General features: G+C 37.3%; 2 protein-coding genes across 4 annotated transcripts in view; both read left to right on the plus strand.

Annotated features, from left to right (window-relative positions):
• Nha1 (Na[+]/H[+] hydrogen antiporter 1) overlaps positions 1–16,894 on the plus strand; it is a 117,297-nt gene extending 100,403 nt beyond the window's left edge. For all 3 annotated transcript variants that reach the window (XM_012489178.3, XM_003695475.4, XM_012489177.3), the window contains exon 6: positions 14,263–16,894. In XM_012489178.3, the coding sequence (XP_012344632.1) occupies positions 14,263–14,790 (528 nt within the window). In that variant the 3' untranslated portion in view covers positions 14,791–16,894. The remainder of the gene's footprint in view (positions 1–14,262) is intronic.
• LOC147657017 (uncharacterized) overlaps positions 1–19,500 on the plus strand; it is a 94,902-nt gene that overhangs the window by 69,684 nt on the left and 5,718 nt on the right. The window contains exons 2-3 of the mRNA XM_086911951.1: positions 17,264–17,419; positions 17,712–17,818. Of these exons, the coding sequence (XP_086768077.1) occupies positions 17,264–17,419; positions 17,712–17,741 (186 nt within the window). The 3' untranslated portion in view covers positions 17,742–17,818. The remainder of the gene's footprint in view (positions 1–17,263; positions 17,420–17,711; positions 17,819–19,500) is intronic.

Genomic DNA, 19,500 nt, shown 5'->3' on the forward strand with positions numbered 1-19,500 from the left:
CGAAAAGGCGAAAAATTTTTATTTGTACGATTATTTTCACCTTGGAAATTTTTTTATTATAAATTTATCGCGTCGTATTTCAACGTCTTCGAGGGGAAATAAGTTTCACAGTTTACGCTTGATATTTGCTCCCTCGAGCTAAGGTCGAATCGTAACGAAACTAGTAGTAAACTCGAAGCGTACCGCTCGCTTCATTAATTTTATGGACGTCCCTCTTTCCCTCCTTCTCCTTTAAATGAAAATGAACCATCGAACGGAAGTGCCTCCATCGTAGTCTTCGTTAAATTAATTACCTTTAACGCAGTTAAAAAAATAATGCCCCTCCGCTCCTTTCAAGGGATCTCGCTCTTCGTCATCTTCGAATATTTTCATACACACTTTCCAAGATTTCTTTTCGTGTTACGGGAAATGTACTTGGAAACTACGATTAATTCACTTCACATTCTAACATCCTTCTCAACCACTCTTCCAATGAAACAAATCTACACCAATCCAATTTAAACTCGTATCAAAGAGATCGAAACCACTACTACCCGCTCCAGGCAAACATTAACCAACTTGCATCTTATACTTGGGGAAAATCGTAATTCCAAGGATCGAAACTCGTATCTTATCCCTAGCGTTGAACACTTGAAAACTCTCTCGAGAAAGGATGTTAAAAAATTAGAGTTGTGGAAAAAATATATCGTTTAACGATTTCGATATAAATTATCTTCGAAGCGCACAGTTTCTCTTACGAAGATAACAATTTTAAAAATGATTTCGTCGAAAGGTGTCGATTGTTTATTTCGAAGAAACGAAGAGATACAGGTCGCAGAGATAACAGAATTAATCGAAATGTATCCAAGTTATATTTAAAATATCGAATCGCACAAAATGTACGTCGTGTTGTTAGCGAAAACCTTCAACGATCAATTTCAATTAACGAGATCAATCTACGAGCCTATCTCGTACGAACCTTAGACAACGTGCGCTTTGAAAAGGGATTTTTAAAACGATTGGGAAAAAGTGACGTTGGTGGCAATAATTCCTCGAGGTTGGTGAAATATTCAAGGCGACGTTCGAGCTCCAGCACACGTAGCCGTCGGTATGTCGACGAGCCGACACGTACCCTTCGTGACGCGACTCGTGGCCAGATATTATGCGGTGCATCGTGACCGATACCTCGTAATACGTTTCGAACGATTACGACGTGGACGGCGAGCAGCCACCGCGTCGAAAATAATCATCGATACGATCGATCGACTCGAATAAGAAAGATCGATCGTTCGTGTGATTGACGCGAGTCGTGAGTTGGAAATTGAACGATGTTTTAAAATTTGTCCGCACTTTTTCTCTTTGCGAATGGTATTTTCCATGTATTATCGAAATATCGTTGTTACAAAATATTCACAAATATTCACCAGATTTTAGTGTGAATCAACTTTTTATCGTAAAGATATTCATATAAATGAATTATCCCGGAAATAAGGATGTAATTAAATAGAATTCTATTCTTGTTTCGAGTATTAACGAAAATTGTTTTGTTAACGAATATTAGTTTGATTCGTGAGAGAAAAAAATTGAATTGGATTAAACTTATAGGAAAAAATAAAGTAAAAATGGCAAAGATTGTAAAGATGGACGGAATAAGTATATAAAAATATCGAAGATCCGACAACAAAGTTCGTAAATTCATTTCAAAACACACGCTTCACTTACGAAGATCCTCGAAAATTTTTAGAAGTGATTTTCTTCCGTGTTGATGATTAATTTCACATTCTTAATTATCTTCGAAAAAACAAAGATACGTCATAGAGATAATAAAATTAATTGAAATGTATCCAATTGTCTGTTCAAAATATCGAATATTCCGAAGGTATTTCGAATTTTTAAATTTTGCACGTTGTTTGCCCGACATTAATTACCAACGTTTCGTTATATTTAGTTCGATTGACGAAAAGCTTTTGTTGTTTCATCCGCCGGTAGTTAACGTCCTATTGTCCCGATATTAGTCAATTTCTATCCGTATTTCACGCAATTGCCGATCGAACAAAAGGTATCCTACCGTACAGGTTTGTCGATTAATTGTTAAAATCATTTTCCTCCTGGTAAATAGAACAACAGTGTTTCGTTTACTTTCGTGATTACCATTCCTTCTTTTTTCAACGATATCAAATAAAATAAATCATCGATATTCCGTGGAAAAAATTACGAGAGTAATTTACAATATTTGATTAATAATTGTTTCTATACAGCGTAATTGTATTTAAAAAGTGGAAGAGCATCGAAAATCGAATTTGGAAACGCGTTCGGATATCGTATCTAAGAGGGGGGAAAAAAGAAAAAATTGAACGTGAAATTTTATTATGACGATACGAAACTCTGTTGGTGAAAAACTTTTTTGTTTCGAGGATGCACCTATAATCGACTTGCAATCTCGTAGAATACAATTTTTCTGGATAATGTAATATCCAGAGGCTGACACTGATTTATGAACGTAAAATGTCCCTGGTCACATTTTTCAATTTATAACGATCACGCTATACAGGTGAATTTATATAATAAACGTAAATATCGACCGCGATGTTATTGACTTGGTGAAAAGAGAGAGAAAGAAAAATTTTTCGAACAAAACTTATTATTAAAAGAATTAAGATCGAGCCAAATATTAATTCGGATCTCGAGAACACAATGTGTTCGTAAACGCAGAGGAGGCGCAAACCGATTAATTTAAGGATAACTGGTATAACTTGAATCGCAGCTTAAGTCAGCATTGTGCGTTCCAATCTTGGCTTGGAACTTGAACACAAGAAGAGCAAAGCGACTTAGAGAACTGCCCTTTGTCTTTCTCGCCTATTGTATCGTGTCGTTGTTCCGTTTAACACACGATAACGAAATATCTCTTCAATTAAAAGAAATAGTATATCCGTGTTTATTTTCTATATTTTATACGATCTGTATTTTTATTATATTTTCGATTATTTGTAATCCTAATTCGAAAGTTGTGCAAAGTAGAAAGAGGAATAAAGAAGAACAGTATATTAGGATGAATTAACATTTTTGTGGATGTTTATTCTGATCGTTAATTAAATGCATTTTATGGAATATTCTCTCTGCTTTTATTATTTCGATGAATCGATTAATCAAAATGATTATCCTGGTTCGATTCGATTGTTGCATCGAGGAGGGAGATTGGATTCTACAATACTATATTTCCAATGATTAATTTTAAATGTTTAATTTCAAATTAGCGAAGGAGAAAGAGAAGGGTGATCGATCGTTGATTAATTAAGCTCGATAAATTCATTTCGCAAAGATTTGACTTTAATTGGAACTCGTAATTGCGGAAAATTTAGATTTTGGATTTTCTTTTATCATCGATGTAACGAACCAAGTTGATTTAATTTTTATCGTCTGCGCTACGTCTGATTAAAATCAATTACGATTTCTTTCTAGTTCGACAATTCTGATAGACAATTCAATTCAATAGAACAAATGAACAAAGTCGTCGAAATCTTCTCTCTTGTTTCCCCCGATAATTTATGGAAACGGTACGCTATTTGGATCGTAAACCAGACTTCGTAGACCTTATGATAGAGCTTAAATTGTAAGATAAATAATGCCAAAACATCCTATGCCGATACACGTTTTTCACAAATGCGTGCCATTTCCTTCTTCCCTGTCGATGTAATTAATACCGTAAATTTAATGGGATTCAATGGAATCATTCCATTGAAACCCGAGTCTTTGATAAATTCATCTCCTACTTTATTTCACGGAGAAACGAAAAATGCATTGAAGTTTACAATCACGCTGTAGTTTCATAAATTTTACTTCCGATAAATCCAGCGTACCGTGATTCAAAAGGCGTTGAAAGCATACATCTAATCCCCACCCCCGCCAATAATTTTTCTCTTCGTTCGTGTTTTTTCGACTCGAACGATTTTCATAAATTTTACTTTTTAATAAACTCGCCGATTCAAAGAAAACACGTCCAACTAGCAATTAACCTAACCTCCCCCCCCCCCTCCCCTAATAATTTCCCTCGAATATTAATTTTCATAAATCTTAATATTTCAACGACTCGAAGGTTAGGTTGCATACATTTAACCTTCTCTTGATAACATCTCTCTTCGTTCTGTTTTGCATAAGACACGAATTTTTTAATAAACTCGAAACGAATTGGGAACATAAATCGAATCCACCGAATCGAATCAATCAAACCAACCAACAATACTTTCATAACCTAACATTTCGTTCAGTATCATCGAGAAGCTATCGATATCGCGTCTACGAATTCCAATTTTCACCAGTTTTATTTTTCAATAAACCTGGTGGTGTAAGGCTGAAAGCACGCAGCCGCTTATCGTGAACGTTCGAAGGAAAAATCCGCCATTGGTCAACCCCCCCTCCCTCCAATAACGGCGAACGTGTTAATATTTCCCGCGGTTCGACTCCCATAAATCCTTCGAGTCGAAGGCTCGGCACGTAGCTCGAAATACGATTTTCATTTATGCACGGGTCGTTGCTACGCCCTGTCAATCTTTGATCCCTTGATCGCGAAATTGATCCGCGATAAGGTTGCCTTGGATTCGAATTTAAAAAATATATCGATTCGTCGTTGCCTTGTTTTCGAAACGAGGGGATTGCTCCACGGATCAACGTTTTATGGCGTATCGCAAGTATTGGCCAGTCGTTATTTTTATTCGTTACTTTTTCGATTATGATTCGCGCGAAATCTTTGTTTATCCACGTTTCGATAAAATTCGACAAATCCGCGCTAAGAAATATTCCGCTCAAATCGAATTCTTCGTTAAATCATGAAAAGCGACACTCCGTGATTCGCAAATTCTTTTAATACTCTTCTATCGATTGAAAATTTCTCTACTATCGCCACGAGTAATAATATTAGAGGGACAATACGATTCAGCCTCGTTTCGATAAATTAAAAATCCACCCTAAGAAAATATTCTCCCGAAATAAAATTCTGATTAAATGATGAAAAACGACTCGTGATTCGCAAATTCTTCTAATATTCTCGATAGATTGAAAATTCGTTTCGATAAATTAAAAATCCATCCTAAGAAAATATTCCTTCCAAACCGAATTCTCCATTAAATCATGAAAAGCGACTCGTGATTCTTCTAATATTCTTCTATCGATTGAAAATTTCTCTACTATCGCCACAGGTAATAATATTAGAGGTGTATCGCAACATTCAGCCTCGATAATTAAAAATCCACCCTAAGAAAATATTCCTCCCAAATCAAATTTTGGTTAAATCATGAAAAGCGATTCGCAAATTCTTCTAATATTCTTCTATCGATTGAAAATTTCTCTACTATCGCCACAAGTAATATCGAAAGTGTATCGCGATTCGATGGATCGAAATCGGTGAAGAAGCAAATGTTGGACCGCATTTTCCATCGCTTATGGATATCGGTGAGGGGGGGATCGCCTTCGACGATGGGAAATATAGGCGCAATATAGGCGGGATTATAGGGTGACGTGGTGCAAAGGATCGCGATAGAGGGGGAGGGCGGATCGCGCGGAATTAAATTAAATAAATCAACACGCGGCAGGGTGGCCGTTACATGATCGCGAATAAAGGAATATCGCGAGGTCGAATTCCATGTGTTGCGTTTGGGAAAAAAGTAGCGGGCCCAGCAAAAATTTTCCAATTTTCACAAGTTTTTAACTGCGAGAAGCAGTTCAGATTAACGTGTTCTTCTCCTCGAAACTTAATTTATCGATCCATTTGTTTGTTTAATTCTAACCTGGGATTATGATATATAGTAATGATATATAATAGTTTTTCTTCTCTTGGTTCCAAGTTCGAAAAGTTTAAAGTTTTTCTTTCGATTGTTCAATTAGTTCGAATAATTCGAAAAGGAGAAATTTAAAGAAAAAAACGCTGAAGAATCGTCCTCGAAAGATTGTCCAACATGTTCAGAAAAAATCATAGAATTAGATGCCGCCCACAGAGAGCCGGTTGTTTCCAGCAAAACTGATCCATATGATAAATTTTCTCGAGTGTAGGATGACGCTGATTAAGATTGGCATGGTCGTCTCAAGATCACGTTCATATCTCAACCGCGCCAAAGTGTCTCTAAAAAAATGCATAAAATCCAAAAATCCACTTGTCTCCAAAAAAGGCAAACAACTCTATACTCTTTTTCTCAACGCACAACAATATCCAATAAATCCCTTCGTCTTCTTGGAAATTCTACGACACAGGCACGACAAGCGAAATTAAATCCGAATTATCGCTGGCATTTTAATTAATAAAATGCTCGACTGGATAATACGCGGCGAGTATCCAATGTTACTTTCGTTCCAATGAATAAATTTCCAATCGAAAGCTGGAAGCGAAGGTGGCGCGAGAAGAAGGATGATCGCGATGGACGACTACGACAATGGAATCCGCGAATAAACGTTGCAAACTTGGATGCTTTCAATTTCCACTTGTATAACTTGTCGTAAAACTCGCGTCGCCATAAAACGGGAACGGATCTCGGCCGATAAAGGTGGCTCGCGGCGGCTAACGGGTTCACGATTTTCGCGGGGATGTCGTAAACAAGCATCGTGCCCGATGTGGGACGAATGAATTTGTTTTATCGTGCCCGAGTTGATGCACCGGCCACGATATTTCTCCTCCACTCGACGAGTATCGAGTGTGTGTGTGTGTGTGTGTGTGTAGGTTTCGTTGCTGGCCAATTGGAAAATTGTGTTTTATTCCTCGTCTCGTTAGACGAGCTCAATTTGTGTTTTATGATGCGGGGTTTGTAATCATCTTCGTACGTATCTCTCTTGCCAAGCTTGTTTACCATTTTAACCAATTTTAACGTCATTAATGCTGGCAAGTGTATTTCTTTTAAGATACCCTTCGTTCGAATTCATTCGATAAATATTTTCTAGAATCTATTTAAAACGATTTTGGAAATTTTTAACAGTGTTTGTTTTTTCTTTTCTTTTGATAATTTGTAGATCTCGTTTGGGTATAATCGTATACTTTTAGAGCTACGTTCGAGTCTTGTCTATTGCTATTATTTAAAGCAATTTTGAAAATTTTAATATCATCAACGTCGTCGAATGTTTTCCTTTTAAAAACATTCTCACATATTTTTGCATACTGTATGAGCAAATTCAATTACTCCGACGACACGCGAATGAACTTGATATTTTACGACTGTTATTGATTCGAAGGAATGATTGATTAATTACATTTTTACAGATTTATTGGCAATAAAATTACATTATTCTATTCGATATTATAATCAAAAACTCTCTCGTCTCGCAGTGTGTTAATATTACATTTATTTTATCTTCGAAAGAAGCGAAAATCATTATTAAAGAACGTTTGCAACGTAGTTGTCTTTTTTTTTATTTATACACATCCAATTTTAATATTTATATATCTTATAAAAATTCGTAAATTCACTTTTCTCGTTTCTTTTTCGAAAAAAATACGCCAATTACCAATTTATTACATTACCATATTTCTCATAGATCTCGTGTAAATATGAAAAGCACAGAGAGAGAAGATATCTCTCTCTCTCTCTCTCTCTCTCTCTCTCTCTCGCTCTCCAATGATAATTAATAACGTTCCACGAGACGCAAGGCAGGATCGAGGTTAAAATTAATCAACAGGATGCGACGCGGGATTCGATCAGAGCGTGATTAGCTAGAAGCGGTTTCACTCGATGCGCGATGTCACTCGAAGCTATCAGAACTGAGAATAGCGGGCGGTGGATGTTTACCGGGCGTATGGAATAAGCAAATCCCCGTCATTTCACGGGGACTCAATTTTCCGCTCGATATCGTGGCCCAAGTTTAATCCACGTCGGCGGTGAAGTTGAACCATTTACGCAAATATTCCAACCCAACTAATCGCCTATTTGTCAATCGAAAATCACGGATTGAAAAAGAGAAGGCCGAAAATTTCTCGAATCTCTCCAACTGTATTTTATTTCGTCTCAGTTTTCTTTTTTTTTTTAATCTTTGTCCTTGTACACGGATATAAGTAATCAATAATACGAATTCGTTATTTGCGCTCGCAGTGCATAATGCAAGACGTTAAATGCGTTCTTCCAAGAACACGTGGAAGTAAACGTAAGAGTTAATACAATAAAATGTCGATTTTTATCGAGTCTTCGTCTAACTTTTTGCAATTGTTCGTGCAACTTGATGAATCAATAAGCCTCTGACCCGATACATCTTTATACAATACTCTATGATCGATATATCTGTCTAAATTCCTGAATTTATGAATTTTCTCCTCACCCTGATTCTCTTTGAATTTATCCATCCGGACTGGATGGAGCATCCCTTAACACGCGTCCACCACGAAACTATCTCGTACGTACGCAGAAATTCTCCTGGCCAAGCGAGTTTCAAACTAAAAGGCTCGAGTTAAAAGAAATCAAAAAAAAAAAAAAAAAAAATATATCTGCCTGGAAATTTTTCATCATTTTTTTTTTTTCCTTTTTTTTTTGTTTTCACTTCAGTTTTAATATTTTCGCGCGTTAATCGGAGCGGGGAGGAAGCGAGAATCGGAGAGCCACCAGGATTTAATTAGAGGTTGGATCAAAGGATTAGAATTTCGAACGAGAGATGCTCTCATCCTGTCGAATCCTGATGAGAGGGCAAATGGTTTCGACTTTGTCGCGGTCGTGGAAACAATGAAAGAGGGGGGGAAGGGGAGGGGAGAAGAGGGAAAAAGTTGGGAAGCGGTGAAAGGCGATCGCGCCTCGACTCGAAAGTCGACTTTAAAAAAATGCGAGAGGGAAATTGTTCGTTTTTCGGAATTTCCGTGTCGAGGTAAGAGGTTTGAAAAATTTCGCATTTTCGTGTGAAATGAGTACGTGTAACGCGATATTTTCTTGGAGGAGGAAAATAGTCGTGTGGCCACGTGATTTTTGGAATTTTTAATATCTTTCTTCCTTTTTTTTTTTTTTTTTTTTTAAGTCGCTAGTCGATTTGATTGTACGTAAAGGATCAGGAATTAAAATTTGGATAAATTTAAAATTTTAATTTTAATTTCAATACTCTTGGTGTAATAACGAGAGGCGAAGAATCCACGTAGTAAAATTCGCGATGAATATAATTTCACATTCTAGTTTTAACAGAAGCGAGAAGTACTACCGCATAAAGAAAATTTAATTTTTAATACTAACAATGAAGCAGATGGATCATCTCATCCCTTTTTATACTCCATTAATACCCCACCAATTCATAAATCAATTCGATCAAATAAATCGTGATTCGCAACAAAGATGAACTTTTTAAAATTTTCTATCCTAAACTAAACTGCGAAGAGACTTATTAAAATTCTCTCGAATAAATTTTCTTCGTTTCTTGTGAATGATATAAGGATTGCTCTTTCAACCTCGTTTCCAACCTCCAGCATTAAACTGACGGGAGAAGGACTCGTGAAGGGGAACATTGGAATCGGTAGTGAAACAAAAAGCGTCCGTTTGCCTGGTAAAAGTATCGTGGCCATCCGGCGAAAACCGGGCGAAGAATGGCGAAGAAACGATCGGTGGAACCGTTTACAACTTAGAAACATCCCCCTCGATTCCTTAGTTTAAATTCACACAGGGCAACAAGGTTTGCTTTCGTTGAGGAAGCAAAGAGATTTACCCTGTGCCTCTCTTTGGCCGAGCAAAGAGGAAATCGTGGGTGAGCGAGTAGCTGCTGCTAGACTCGAGGGTAGTTAGGGGGATGGATGGTTTGGCTTTCGAGTTTGACGAAGCTTTTGGATCCGCCTGCGCGATGGATAAGTCTGTGAAGCGTGTCAAGGTTGTGCTCGTTCGAGGATACGTGATTTCGAGACTTAACGACAGATGGCGCGAAACGTTGGAGAGGATAACCTCCAAATTGGTCAAAATATGGCATCGAAGTACATACTCTTCGTGACGAAACTTACATTCGATATCTTTACGGATCGAATCTCGTGACTTTTCGTTTAAATATTGGAAGTTTGTATTCAGTTTTATAGTATACATTGGTCATATTTCAAATTCGACAGATTTCAAAGAGTTCGATTTCATTTGTATGGAAATAAATACGATAGGAAGAGAAGTTTTTCCGTGCACGCGTTTTATTATTAAAAATTAAAAATTCTACGATTAATCGTTAGTGCGACGACAAAAGACTGGATTGCTTCTCGTTGATATCGATGTTCATTTTCTCGACTCGAAGCGAAATATAGTTTTAATTACGGGGAACGAGAAAAATCTTTGCGCTAATAAAATTCTTATTAACCGGCTACCACCACGATTGCCATCCGTACCGATATTATCATCCATTATCAGACGAGAAAAAGAACGAAGGGAAACCGATAAACTAATAATATCATCCGAGAAAATAATACCAGCGGGAATAAAATATGAGAAAAATTAGCTTTCCGTTGACGAGACTCGATATTAGGAAGGATATCGAATGAATAAATGCAAGAAGATGATGCAACGAAATGACAGAATCGTGACAGAAGAATATATTCAAATTAGAAGGAAGATTCCGACAAGAAACGTTGAAAGTGTACATTCGAAAGGAAAAATATTTGTGGAATGACGCGTATCTATCCACAAATTTTAGTTCCTTTCCAACGAGTGATCGATTTTTCCTCCCTACAACGAAGCAACGATCTCTATCGGCAATTCTAAACTGAAGAAAGGAGGGACGAAACGGCGGCGCTCGATCGACAAAACGACAGGGGTTGGTAATTAACTAGCGGAGGTTATATAATGAAGTTCGCCTTCCTCGAACGACGATCGATTTCATTAATTATGCGAAATGCCGAGGGTTGCTCTGGTTACAGGTTCGCGTTGAAAGCCTCTCGTCCAAGTGGTGGAAGCTGGTAAGACGGAGGAGAGAGAGAGAGAGAGAGAGTAGAGGTGAAAGTAAAAGGGGGAAGCAGGTGAGAAAGGAGGAGACGAGAAGGCGCGGGAATAAAGAAACTCGGCCGATTCGGGAAATGAAAAGAACCTCTAATTAACTTATTCGATCAGACCGCGTTAATTAATGCATGCACGGCCGATGCAATTCAATTATACGGTGAGATCGACCGATCGGACGAATTGTGCGCTCGATTATGCGACAGAATCGCTCCTTCGTTTCTCGATTGTTATCTCGAGTTTGCACATTGTGTACACAGTTGATGGTGGGGGTTAAAAAAATTATTAGGGTGATTTTTCGCGAAAAGAAATTGGGATAATAGTGGAGTAAAAAAGAAGGAGGGAAAGAGGAAGGAAAAGAGATAGAATCAATATTAAAGATAGAGTAGATCTTGATGCTTTCTTTTTTTGAATATGTCAAAGTCATCGAGTTGTGTTCGTTAAGAAGTTAATAAGAATTATTAATATAATTTATTGAACGAATTTTTGTTTAATTTCTGGTTTCATAGTTTATACTGGGTTCGAAGTTAGCTTAATAATTTTTTGACAACACGTTAAAAAATCGAAGGATATTCTTCGAATGTCTTGTATAACTTCTTCTTTGCATAACAACTCACATTAAAATTTATCTAATTATTGGTTTTCCTTTTTCTAAATATTCTTATCGTTATATTTGCTTTGCATTGAACGGTATTTTTGCGAAGATCATCTTCGAGAAACGTTTGGAAATTGTGGAACGGCTTTCAGAGGTGGCGTCGCGTTACTTTTGCTGAATAAGTTCTGACACGGTTCACTTTTCTTTTTTTCGAGTTTATCCTCGAAAGGAGGAAGCCGTTTTCGGTGATGATTCGCCGAATCAAAATTTTCTCGAATTCTCGGTTACATTGGTTGGAATGAATATCGAATCGATAATTGCACGGTGACTCTTTCGCGATGGAATTGTTTTGTTATTTTATGCAAATGCGAATATTGAAATATCGGACGATTGCATCAACGAGTTTCCTCGAGAGTTTTCCGATGGCCGTGTAATAATCAGAGTTTCTGAATTACATTGATTTCATAGGCTGAGAATGTAAAGTTGGGGGTCAAGGTTGAAAGTTTCTTTTACCTAAATAGGACGTGTTTCGAGACCTTCGAAATTTAATTCGAACGAAATTTATATTGGAGGGAAGAATTGCTAAGAAAATCTAAATATAAGTATAATTTCGTCGTGATCGGCGGGCTAACATTTTTTAATTTTAATTCAAAATTTTCGAAATCGAAAGCGATTTAATCGTTGCTCGATAAACTTTTATCTCGCCGTATTTCATTCGAGAATAATTTATCTCTCGCTCTTCAATTAAGAAAGTAAACGAAGACACTCTCGATCGAATTCTTTGTCACGTCTCAGGGATTGCTAACGAGAATCTTAAAATTCTCTCGCCACAAAATTAAAAGGACGAGGATGTATGGCCGGTAAGCCGAGAGCGTCGATAATCAAAGTTTCGCGTTACATTTTCTTGGGAGGGAATCCTCGACGGTTTCTCGAATCCATCCATCGTGAATCCCTCTCTCTACGCCGTCGGAAAAATACGATTAGCTCGTTCGTAAGCAACGAATTATTCTTATTATTCATCGTCTGTCGTGAAAGATCGTCAATATCGTTAATATTTTCGCGTTGGATATTGCGCCACTTAATAACCTCGACTTAACGATCCTCGCCGTTGTAAATCAACAACATTAATACCGGCAACAAACGCGATGCTGTCGCCTTTAAAGCCTCGTCGGGAATCGTTGGAACGATTATAAATAATTCCTTTGCATTAAATATCTTTCCGGTGGAAAACGATGACGTACGTCGATCGTTGGAAATTTCTGCCACTACGGATGGCAGAATTAACGTGTTTCATAACAAATACGAACGAATTTCTGATTTTCCATAAGTGGAGATCGAAAATGCCTTGTGAAAAGATAGATTTGTAGATTTGTACATCGATTGTTGGAAATTTCTGCCTCTATAGTACATATTAACGTATATTATTTGAAACAAAAATCGAATCTTTGATTTTCCATAAGTAAAAAAATGCAACAAAATCAAAAATGGTTGTATTTACTTATAAAGTTGAAAAGATAGTACGTAGACGTACATCGATTGTTGGAAATTTTGTTTCTGCAGGATATTAACATATTCGAGACAAAATAAAAAATCGAATTTTTCATTTTCCCATTTTCCATGAGTAAAAAAATACAACGAACATATTTCGGACAAATATCGAATTTCTGATTTTCCAATAAGTAGAGATCGAAATAGCTTGTGAAAAGATAGATTTGTAGACGTATATCGATTGTTGGAAATTTCTGCTTCTATATATCATTTGAAACAAAAATCGAATTTTCCGTGAGTAAAAAAATACAAGGAAAATATTTCGGACAAATATCGAATTTCTGATTTTCCATAAGTGAAGATCGAAAATGGCTGTACTTGTAAAGTTGAAGCACGTGGAAGAAATGCAAAAGCATATGAAAAAAATTGTTTCGCTTTGTTACTTGAAAAAGTTCACGACGCGATTGTACGCGTCAACTGCCTTAGGATAGGAAATCTCCATGACGCGTATGTTGCGTTACCGGTTTTTGTGTTGATTTATTTGTAAAATATGTTTTTGGAAAGAATCGATTCCGAAAAGGGAAAAGTTGGTGCACAAAAATGTCCGATTGAAGGTTATTTATTAAGTGAAAAGAATTGAAGTTTGCGTTAGAGAAAGGGAACCAGATCACTCTTACGCTGCCATCATCTCGCGTTTAAACATAAATTATTTATAACTTAAACATAATTAAATGTTAATTATTCGATGTTTTTGTAAATCAAATTTTGTTTCGATCTCTGGGAATCGATTCATTCAATATACGTTTCGTAAAGACAAATTTAAATTATTAACCGGTTATAATTGTTGATGAAACGAGATTATTTTCCGCGATTATACGCCGAATGGAGGACGACTATCGGAACATTAGGATATTCCTTTGAAAAAAAGGACACTCCGTTTGAAGTTCCATTCCGAAATTTTGTCTCGCTTCCTATTTTTCACGATACGATGGAAAACCGCTTAGATCGTGTCATCCTTACGTAGCAATACTATCGCATAAGAGGATTAGTCCCTGGCGAGCTGTTCGCGTAGCTTGCATTTGCTTGGAAACAAACGGCAGTATCGTCGATCGAACAACGTGGAGCGATCGCGAGTTTTCGAAATTCCCTCGATGTAATCCAGATTAAACGTCGTTGGAAAGACAGAGGCTTCTCCTCTGATCCCCGAGCACACTTTCGCGAGCACAAAAATACTTGAGAGATGAGAATCGTGTGAAATCATTAATGAAAATTAACCAAAACTTGTTCCATTGTTTCCAGAATCCAGTGGCGACAGCGTTCGAGATCTTCTGGATGATATTCGAGCCGATCCTGTTCGGCGTGACGGGCGCCCAGATCAAGATCGACGAATTGGAGGGGAAGACGGTGTATCTGGGCGTGAGCTGCCTTCTCGCCGGCATAGTGATCCGCGTGGTGGCCACCATCCTGGTCGGCGTAGGTTCCAACTTGAACCTCAAGGAGAAAATATTCATCGCCCTTTCCTGGATGGCGAAGGCCACCGTCCAAGCCGCCCTCGCGCCCACAGCCCTCGACAAGGTCGACCCCAACGACCCTTTGCAGGTGTACTACGCCGAGACTGTGATGACCATATGCGTCCTCTCCATCTTGCTCACCGCCCCAGCCGGCGCCATCATGATCACCCTCTCCGGGCCGAAGCTTCTCACCAAAACCACGGCGCCTGTCGCGCCGCCCGAGGGCTGGAAGGCGCGCAGACCCTCGATTCGAGACATTTCCATCATCAACGAGGACCCAGACCTCGAGGAGACCGCGAACGAGAGGAAGCCTTGAGGCGGTTTCCGCCTAGGAGAACCACCTCTCCTCCCTTCCTCGAAGGGGGATGCGAATCGAAGTAACGAACGAGAATTCAACCGAGGATTTCCGCGTCGTTCGTGTTTTATCCGATTTGTATATATCCCGATATATCCGTCGATTTATGGATACTCTCCTAGGAGGAGGAGGGGGGGAGTGGATCCGCACTCCCTCGACGAGAGGACGGCGTGTGTGCGTGCGTCGCGTGTGCCTGGGGATCGAAACAACGTGTGAATTCGTGAAGATTTCGTTCGAGACAGGAATTTCTTCGAGTGGGAGAAATGCTAGGTCGAATTCTGATTCGTTCCTTGATAATTTGGAGGGGGAGAGTGAAGTTCTTAGGGTAGTTTTTTTTCTTTTTTTTTTTTATAGTGCCTGGAGGGACAATTTGGTCGAGGAACAAGAATCGACAAAGGTTGCTGCGTTACGTATATATATATATAGATAGAATATCGGAACAAATGACGCGAGCCATTTCGAAAATTTTATCATTCTGTGACAATAATTATTAATCGTTTTTCTTTTTTTGAATATTTTAACGATCGAACAACTTTCTTTTCGAAACATTTCAATTCTCGTAATTCTACGTTAGCGTAGTTCAATTTTTTTTTTTTTTTTTTTACTTGACGTAGAATTACGCGCTCATCGGTCAGAGAGAGGATCGCGAGATCGATACGTGTTCTCGTACGAAGCGGCTGCTTTAATGTCTTAATAACGTTCCAGAGTGGTGACTTACGCGTGGAAACCTCGAGCAGTAATTGAACAATTTATCGGTGCGCTTCGTTTTCGAGATGAGAAAGCTTGCCCCGGCCGGAGGAGATTTCGAGAGACGGCTCGTTTTACTCTGCCTCTACGATTGCACAACACGATTCGAAATGGTTCGAAACCGGATGAAATATATATCTGTCTTACGTCGTTTCTCGAGCGATTCGAAGAAGAAGTTAGATCTGGTTAAAAGTTTATTTTCTTTCTTTCTTTCTTTCTTTTTTTTTTTTTTTTTTAATCTTTGTCACAACAACGTTATTTCCGACGTTGAGAGAATTGTATCTTGCGTCGCATAATTTTGACGAGATGATTTATCTTCTTAATATACGTACGATCGACGAATGTCGAAATTATATATATATATGTGTGTGTGTGAGTGTGCGCGCGCGCGTATAAAGAAGTATGTAAGAGAATTAAATAAAGACTGTCATGATTCGACAAGTTCGATCATCGATGAAGTTTCTCGACGTTCAAGAATTTTGTTGTTCGATCGTTTCATGGGGAAAAGGAAAAGATTGAATGTTCGTGAGATAATTTTGTAGAATAATTGTTATTAGTCCCAATTTGTTGATAAAGATACGATTTATAATAATAAAAAATTCATATTCGTGGTAGAAGTTGATAGAAACTTTCTTCTTTTTTTTTTTTTTTTTTTTCGTTTTGAATTTTTTTGAAGATTCCTTCGCTGTAAACAAATGTGCCTTCTCTCGTGAGATGATAATAACGATGCATCCATATCCACGCGTGAAATTTTACGAGATTAAAATTAAAATTCTTGGAAAAAGGGAACAAGTTCGATTTTTAACTTAAGGTAAACCGAATGTTGTTTCTGGGAAGGGAGGAGAAGAAACTCTCGTCTCAAAGAAGATTTAAATTAGATTTAGATGCAAAATATTTACTCAACGCGAAAGTTTAAAGTTAAAAAAAAAAAAAAGTCACGCGTACATACGTAAAATTTTGTAAAATTATTCTAATTATTCGTTCATTCGTAAATTTACACAGACGCGTTTGACGAGTTGTTGTGCCGCGTGAGCACGTGTCCCGCGTGTCTATTTGTATACGTGCCCGTACAATTAACCTTGAATACGAGAGCGAGTGCAGTAGAGTCGGCAAATTGATTAATCGATCGGTTCAAACTTGAAGTAAACTGTATTTGCGCGTAAATTAATCGATTAATTAATTAGCTCGAGAACACTTCGGGATTAATTTGCTTGGGAGGGAAGTGGATGACTGCGAGAGTTAAAATTTCACCGTTACTGGTGCTCTGAATTCTGTTCGTTATTATGTTGGTATTAAAGACAATCACTGTAGCTGTCAATCTTTCTATTCTCTTTATTATTCACTTCTTCTCTTGCCATCCATCTTCGTGCGGTTAATTACAATTTCTCGATTTTTTTTTTTTTTTTTGAAAAAGCTTCGAATATTTTGAATTATTATTATTATTATTATTAGTTATTATTGTTGTTGTTTCATGTAAATTTCTTCTGCGGATCTGCACCATCGCCTCTTCTCAATTTTAAAAGGTATTTTTTATTTACTATTTATTTCGAAATTCGCTCTTTCACAAATTTTTTTCTTTTCTCCCTTTTCTCGATTAAAAATGTAAAAAGGTAAGAAAGATATCCAATCGGACTTTTTCCTTCGTTTCACTCTCGTTATATGATATACGAATGTTTGATGGATATAGATGGAAACACGGTTGTGCATCGATCACGGCGGTGGGGGAAGAGGAAGCCGCAAAGAGGCAGGAAAATTAGTGAGGGGAAAATCGACTTTTCGAATCTCGAGGAATCCTCGAGGCGGAAACTGGGCCGGAAATCATCGGTTGCGCGAAAGAACGAAGGTAATAAAGTAGAACGATCAAACTGGATCGAATAAAGATCGAAAAAAATTACATTCGATTGGAATAAAATATTGGCGCTAATTGCTCGCTTTAACTCCTCAAACTGTTTAAACAACTCGTAAACGAGTGAAAAAAAAATGAGTTCGAACGAATTCAAAAATCAAAATTTTCCATATTTCCGTATTTACTGTTGGAAAAAATTTGAACGAGCGTTGCTCGCGCTTTGCAGCCAACAATCGTTCCCTTTATTTATGATAAATTTTTATCCGGTATTTCATTATCTTAATTATAGGAGAGTGGAGCCGAGTTGAAAAACGATTAATCAAGAGGAATTTATCGGGAATGGAAGTGGTCGATATCTGAATGGCCATTCACCAAGGATTTATCAATGGCAAACAGGTACGAAGAACACAGTGGCGATTTCCAATTTTAGTTCTCGGATCGAGAGAGTGTCAATATTTGGTCGAAGAAAGATCGATTTGTAATAATGCATTAAATCTTGGCTAATGTTTATTAATTCCTCCCAGAAGAGAGCCATCTCCAATATCAATTCTCCAATATCAATATTTATTTTCGCTTCTTGCCAATTAAGGGGCAATGACAATTGTGCCCACACAATTTTCTTTCTTGGAACTCGGACGATTTCAAGGATAAACGTAGTATGGATGAAGTTAGACGAAGTCATATTTAAAAATGATGCTTAAAATCTTCTTCCCTTTTTCTTTTCTTTTTTAATTTTCACTTGACAAATACTCGTATTCGTCATCGATTTAATTATAATCGTCACAATTGAAACGATAAACAGATTTTTTTTTTTTTTTTACCATTGTATCAAAAACCAGAAGAAATTACACAGATTATCTTCTTGATCAGGACTCCTTCAGGATGATGGGATGACGGTGTCCTACCTAATTTCGAGTAATTAAAACTTTTTTCCTTCTTTTTTTTTTTTTTTTTAGCTTGTATCGATAATGAGAAATATAACAATGGAGATGGCGTGTTGGATTAAATTTGCGGTCAAATTTGAATATCAAAAGAAGATAATTAACGGATTATACCGGGTGTATTTTAATTGAACGAATGAATAATTAAATAATAATCGTTATATATCTAATTAATTATTAGAGTATCGAAATTTTCGGATAATTCCTAATTTCATCGCGTATTATTTCTTAATGCTTTTTATTTGACGCCTTGTCAAAAAAAAAAAAAAAAAGAAAAAATCTAAATCGCGGTTAAGACGGTGCTCCACGATTGACCCGGTTTTTAGATCCATGTCTTAACTTTTCTCTCATAAAGCCAGCCTTAAAATAAGTTCTCGTACACCGCGAAAGCCCTTACTTATAAAAACGCACGTAGGCAAGGAAAATTTTGTATCTTCAGAGGAGGGGGGAGGGAAGGGAAACTATAACAGGAAATTCTGAAAAAGCCATGGAGATTGCATCAATATTGAACGTGAAATGAAATTCCTCCCTATATATTTAAAACTGCACGACACACTTCGTATCACGCTTACGTAATTCTTCCTGTCAAATATTTTTCGAAATATTAAAAAGAAATTCAGAAATTCCATCCCTCTACGTTCTGAGATAATTTTTATTTTTAATATCTAAGATCCGAAATAACAGTCACGTGAAAAATGACGAACGCGAGCACACCTTTTAATCCAATTAACTCGACTCGACTATTAAAATCTACGTAATAATTTTTTATGCCAAACCCTTAGGGGATATCGCGACATGCCTATATTTCATTTTTCCCTGTTAAACATTTCTGCACCTTGCACGCATCTCGCGTAATATATCCAAACAATCCTTTTCATCTCGCGCGTAAAAAAGTATCTCGTAAACTCGTCGTAAAAAAAAACCACTTGGCGCAATCAAGATACACGTTTACGTTCGATATACGTTTACGTACAATCTAACCAAAATACACGAAACAAGAAATTAGATATCGTCCAAACATTCTTCCGAGCTGAATACACTTGCAAACATCCGCGCGCTCATCCTCGAAAAAAGTAAAATAAACTCGTCCAAAAAAAAAAAAAGAGAGAGAGAAAAATCGTTCGTGGAAAATTCGGG

This window comes from Apis florea, unplaced genomic scaffold (assembly GCF_048593485.1).
Source record: "Apis florea isolate Af1SG1 unplaced genomic scaffold, ASM4859348v1 contig_3367_pilon, whole genome shotgun sequence".
NCBI classification, from domain to species: Eukaryota; Metazoa; Arthropoda; class Insecta; order Hymenoptera; family Apidae; genus Apis; species Apis florea.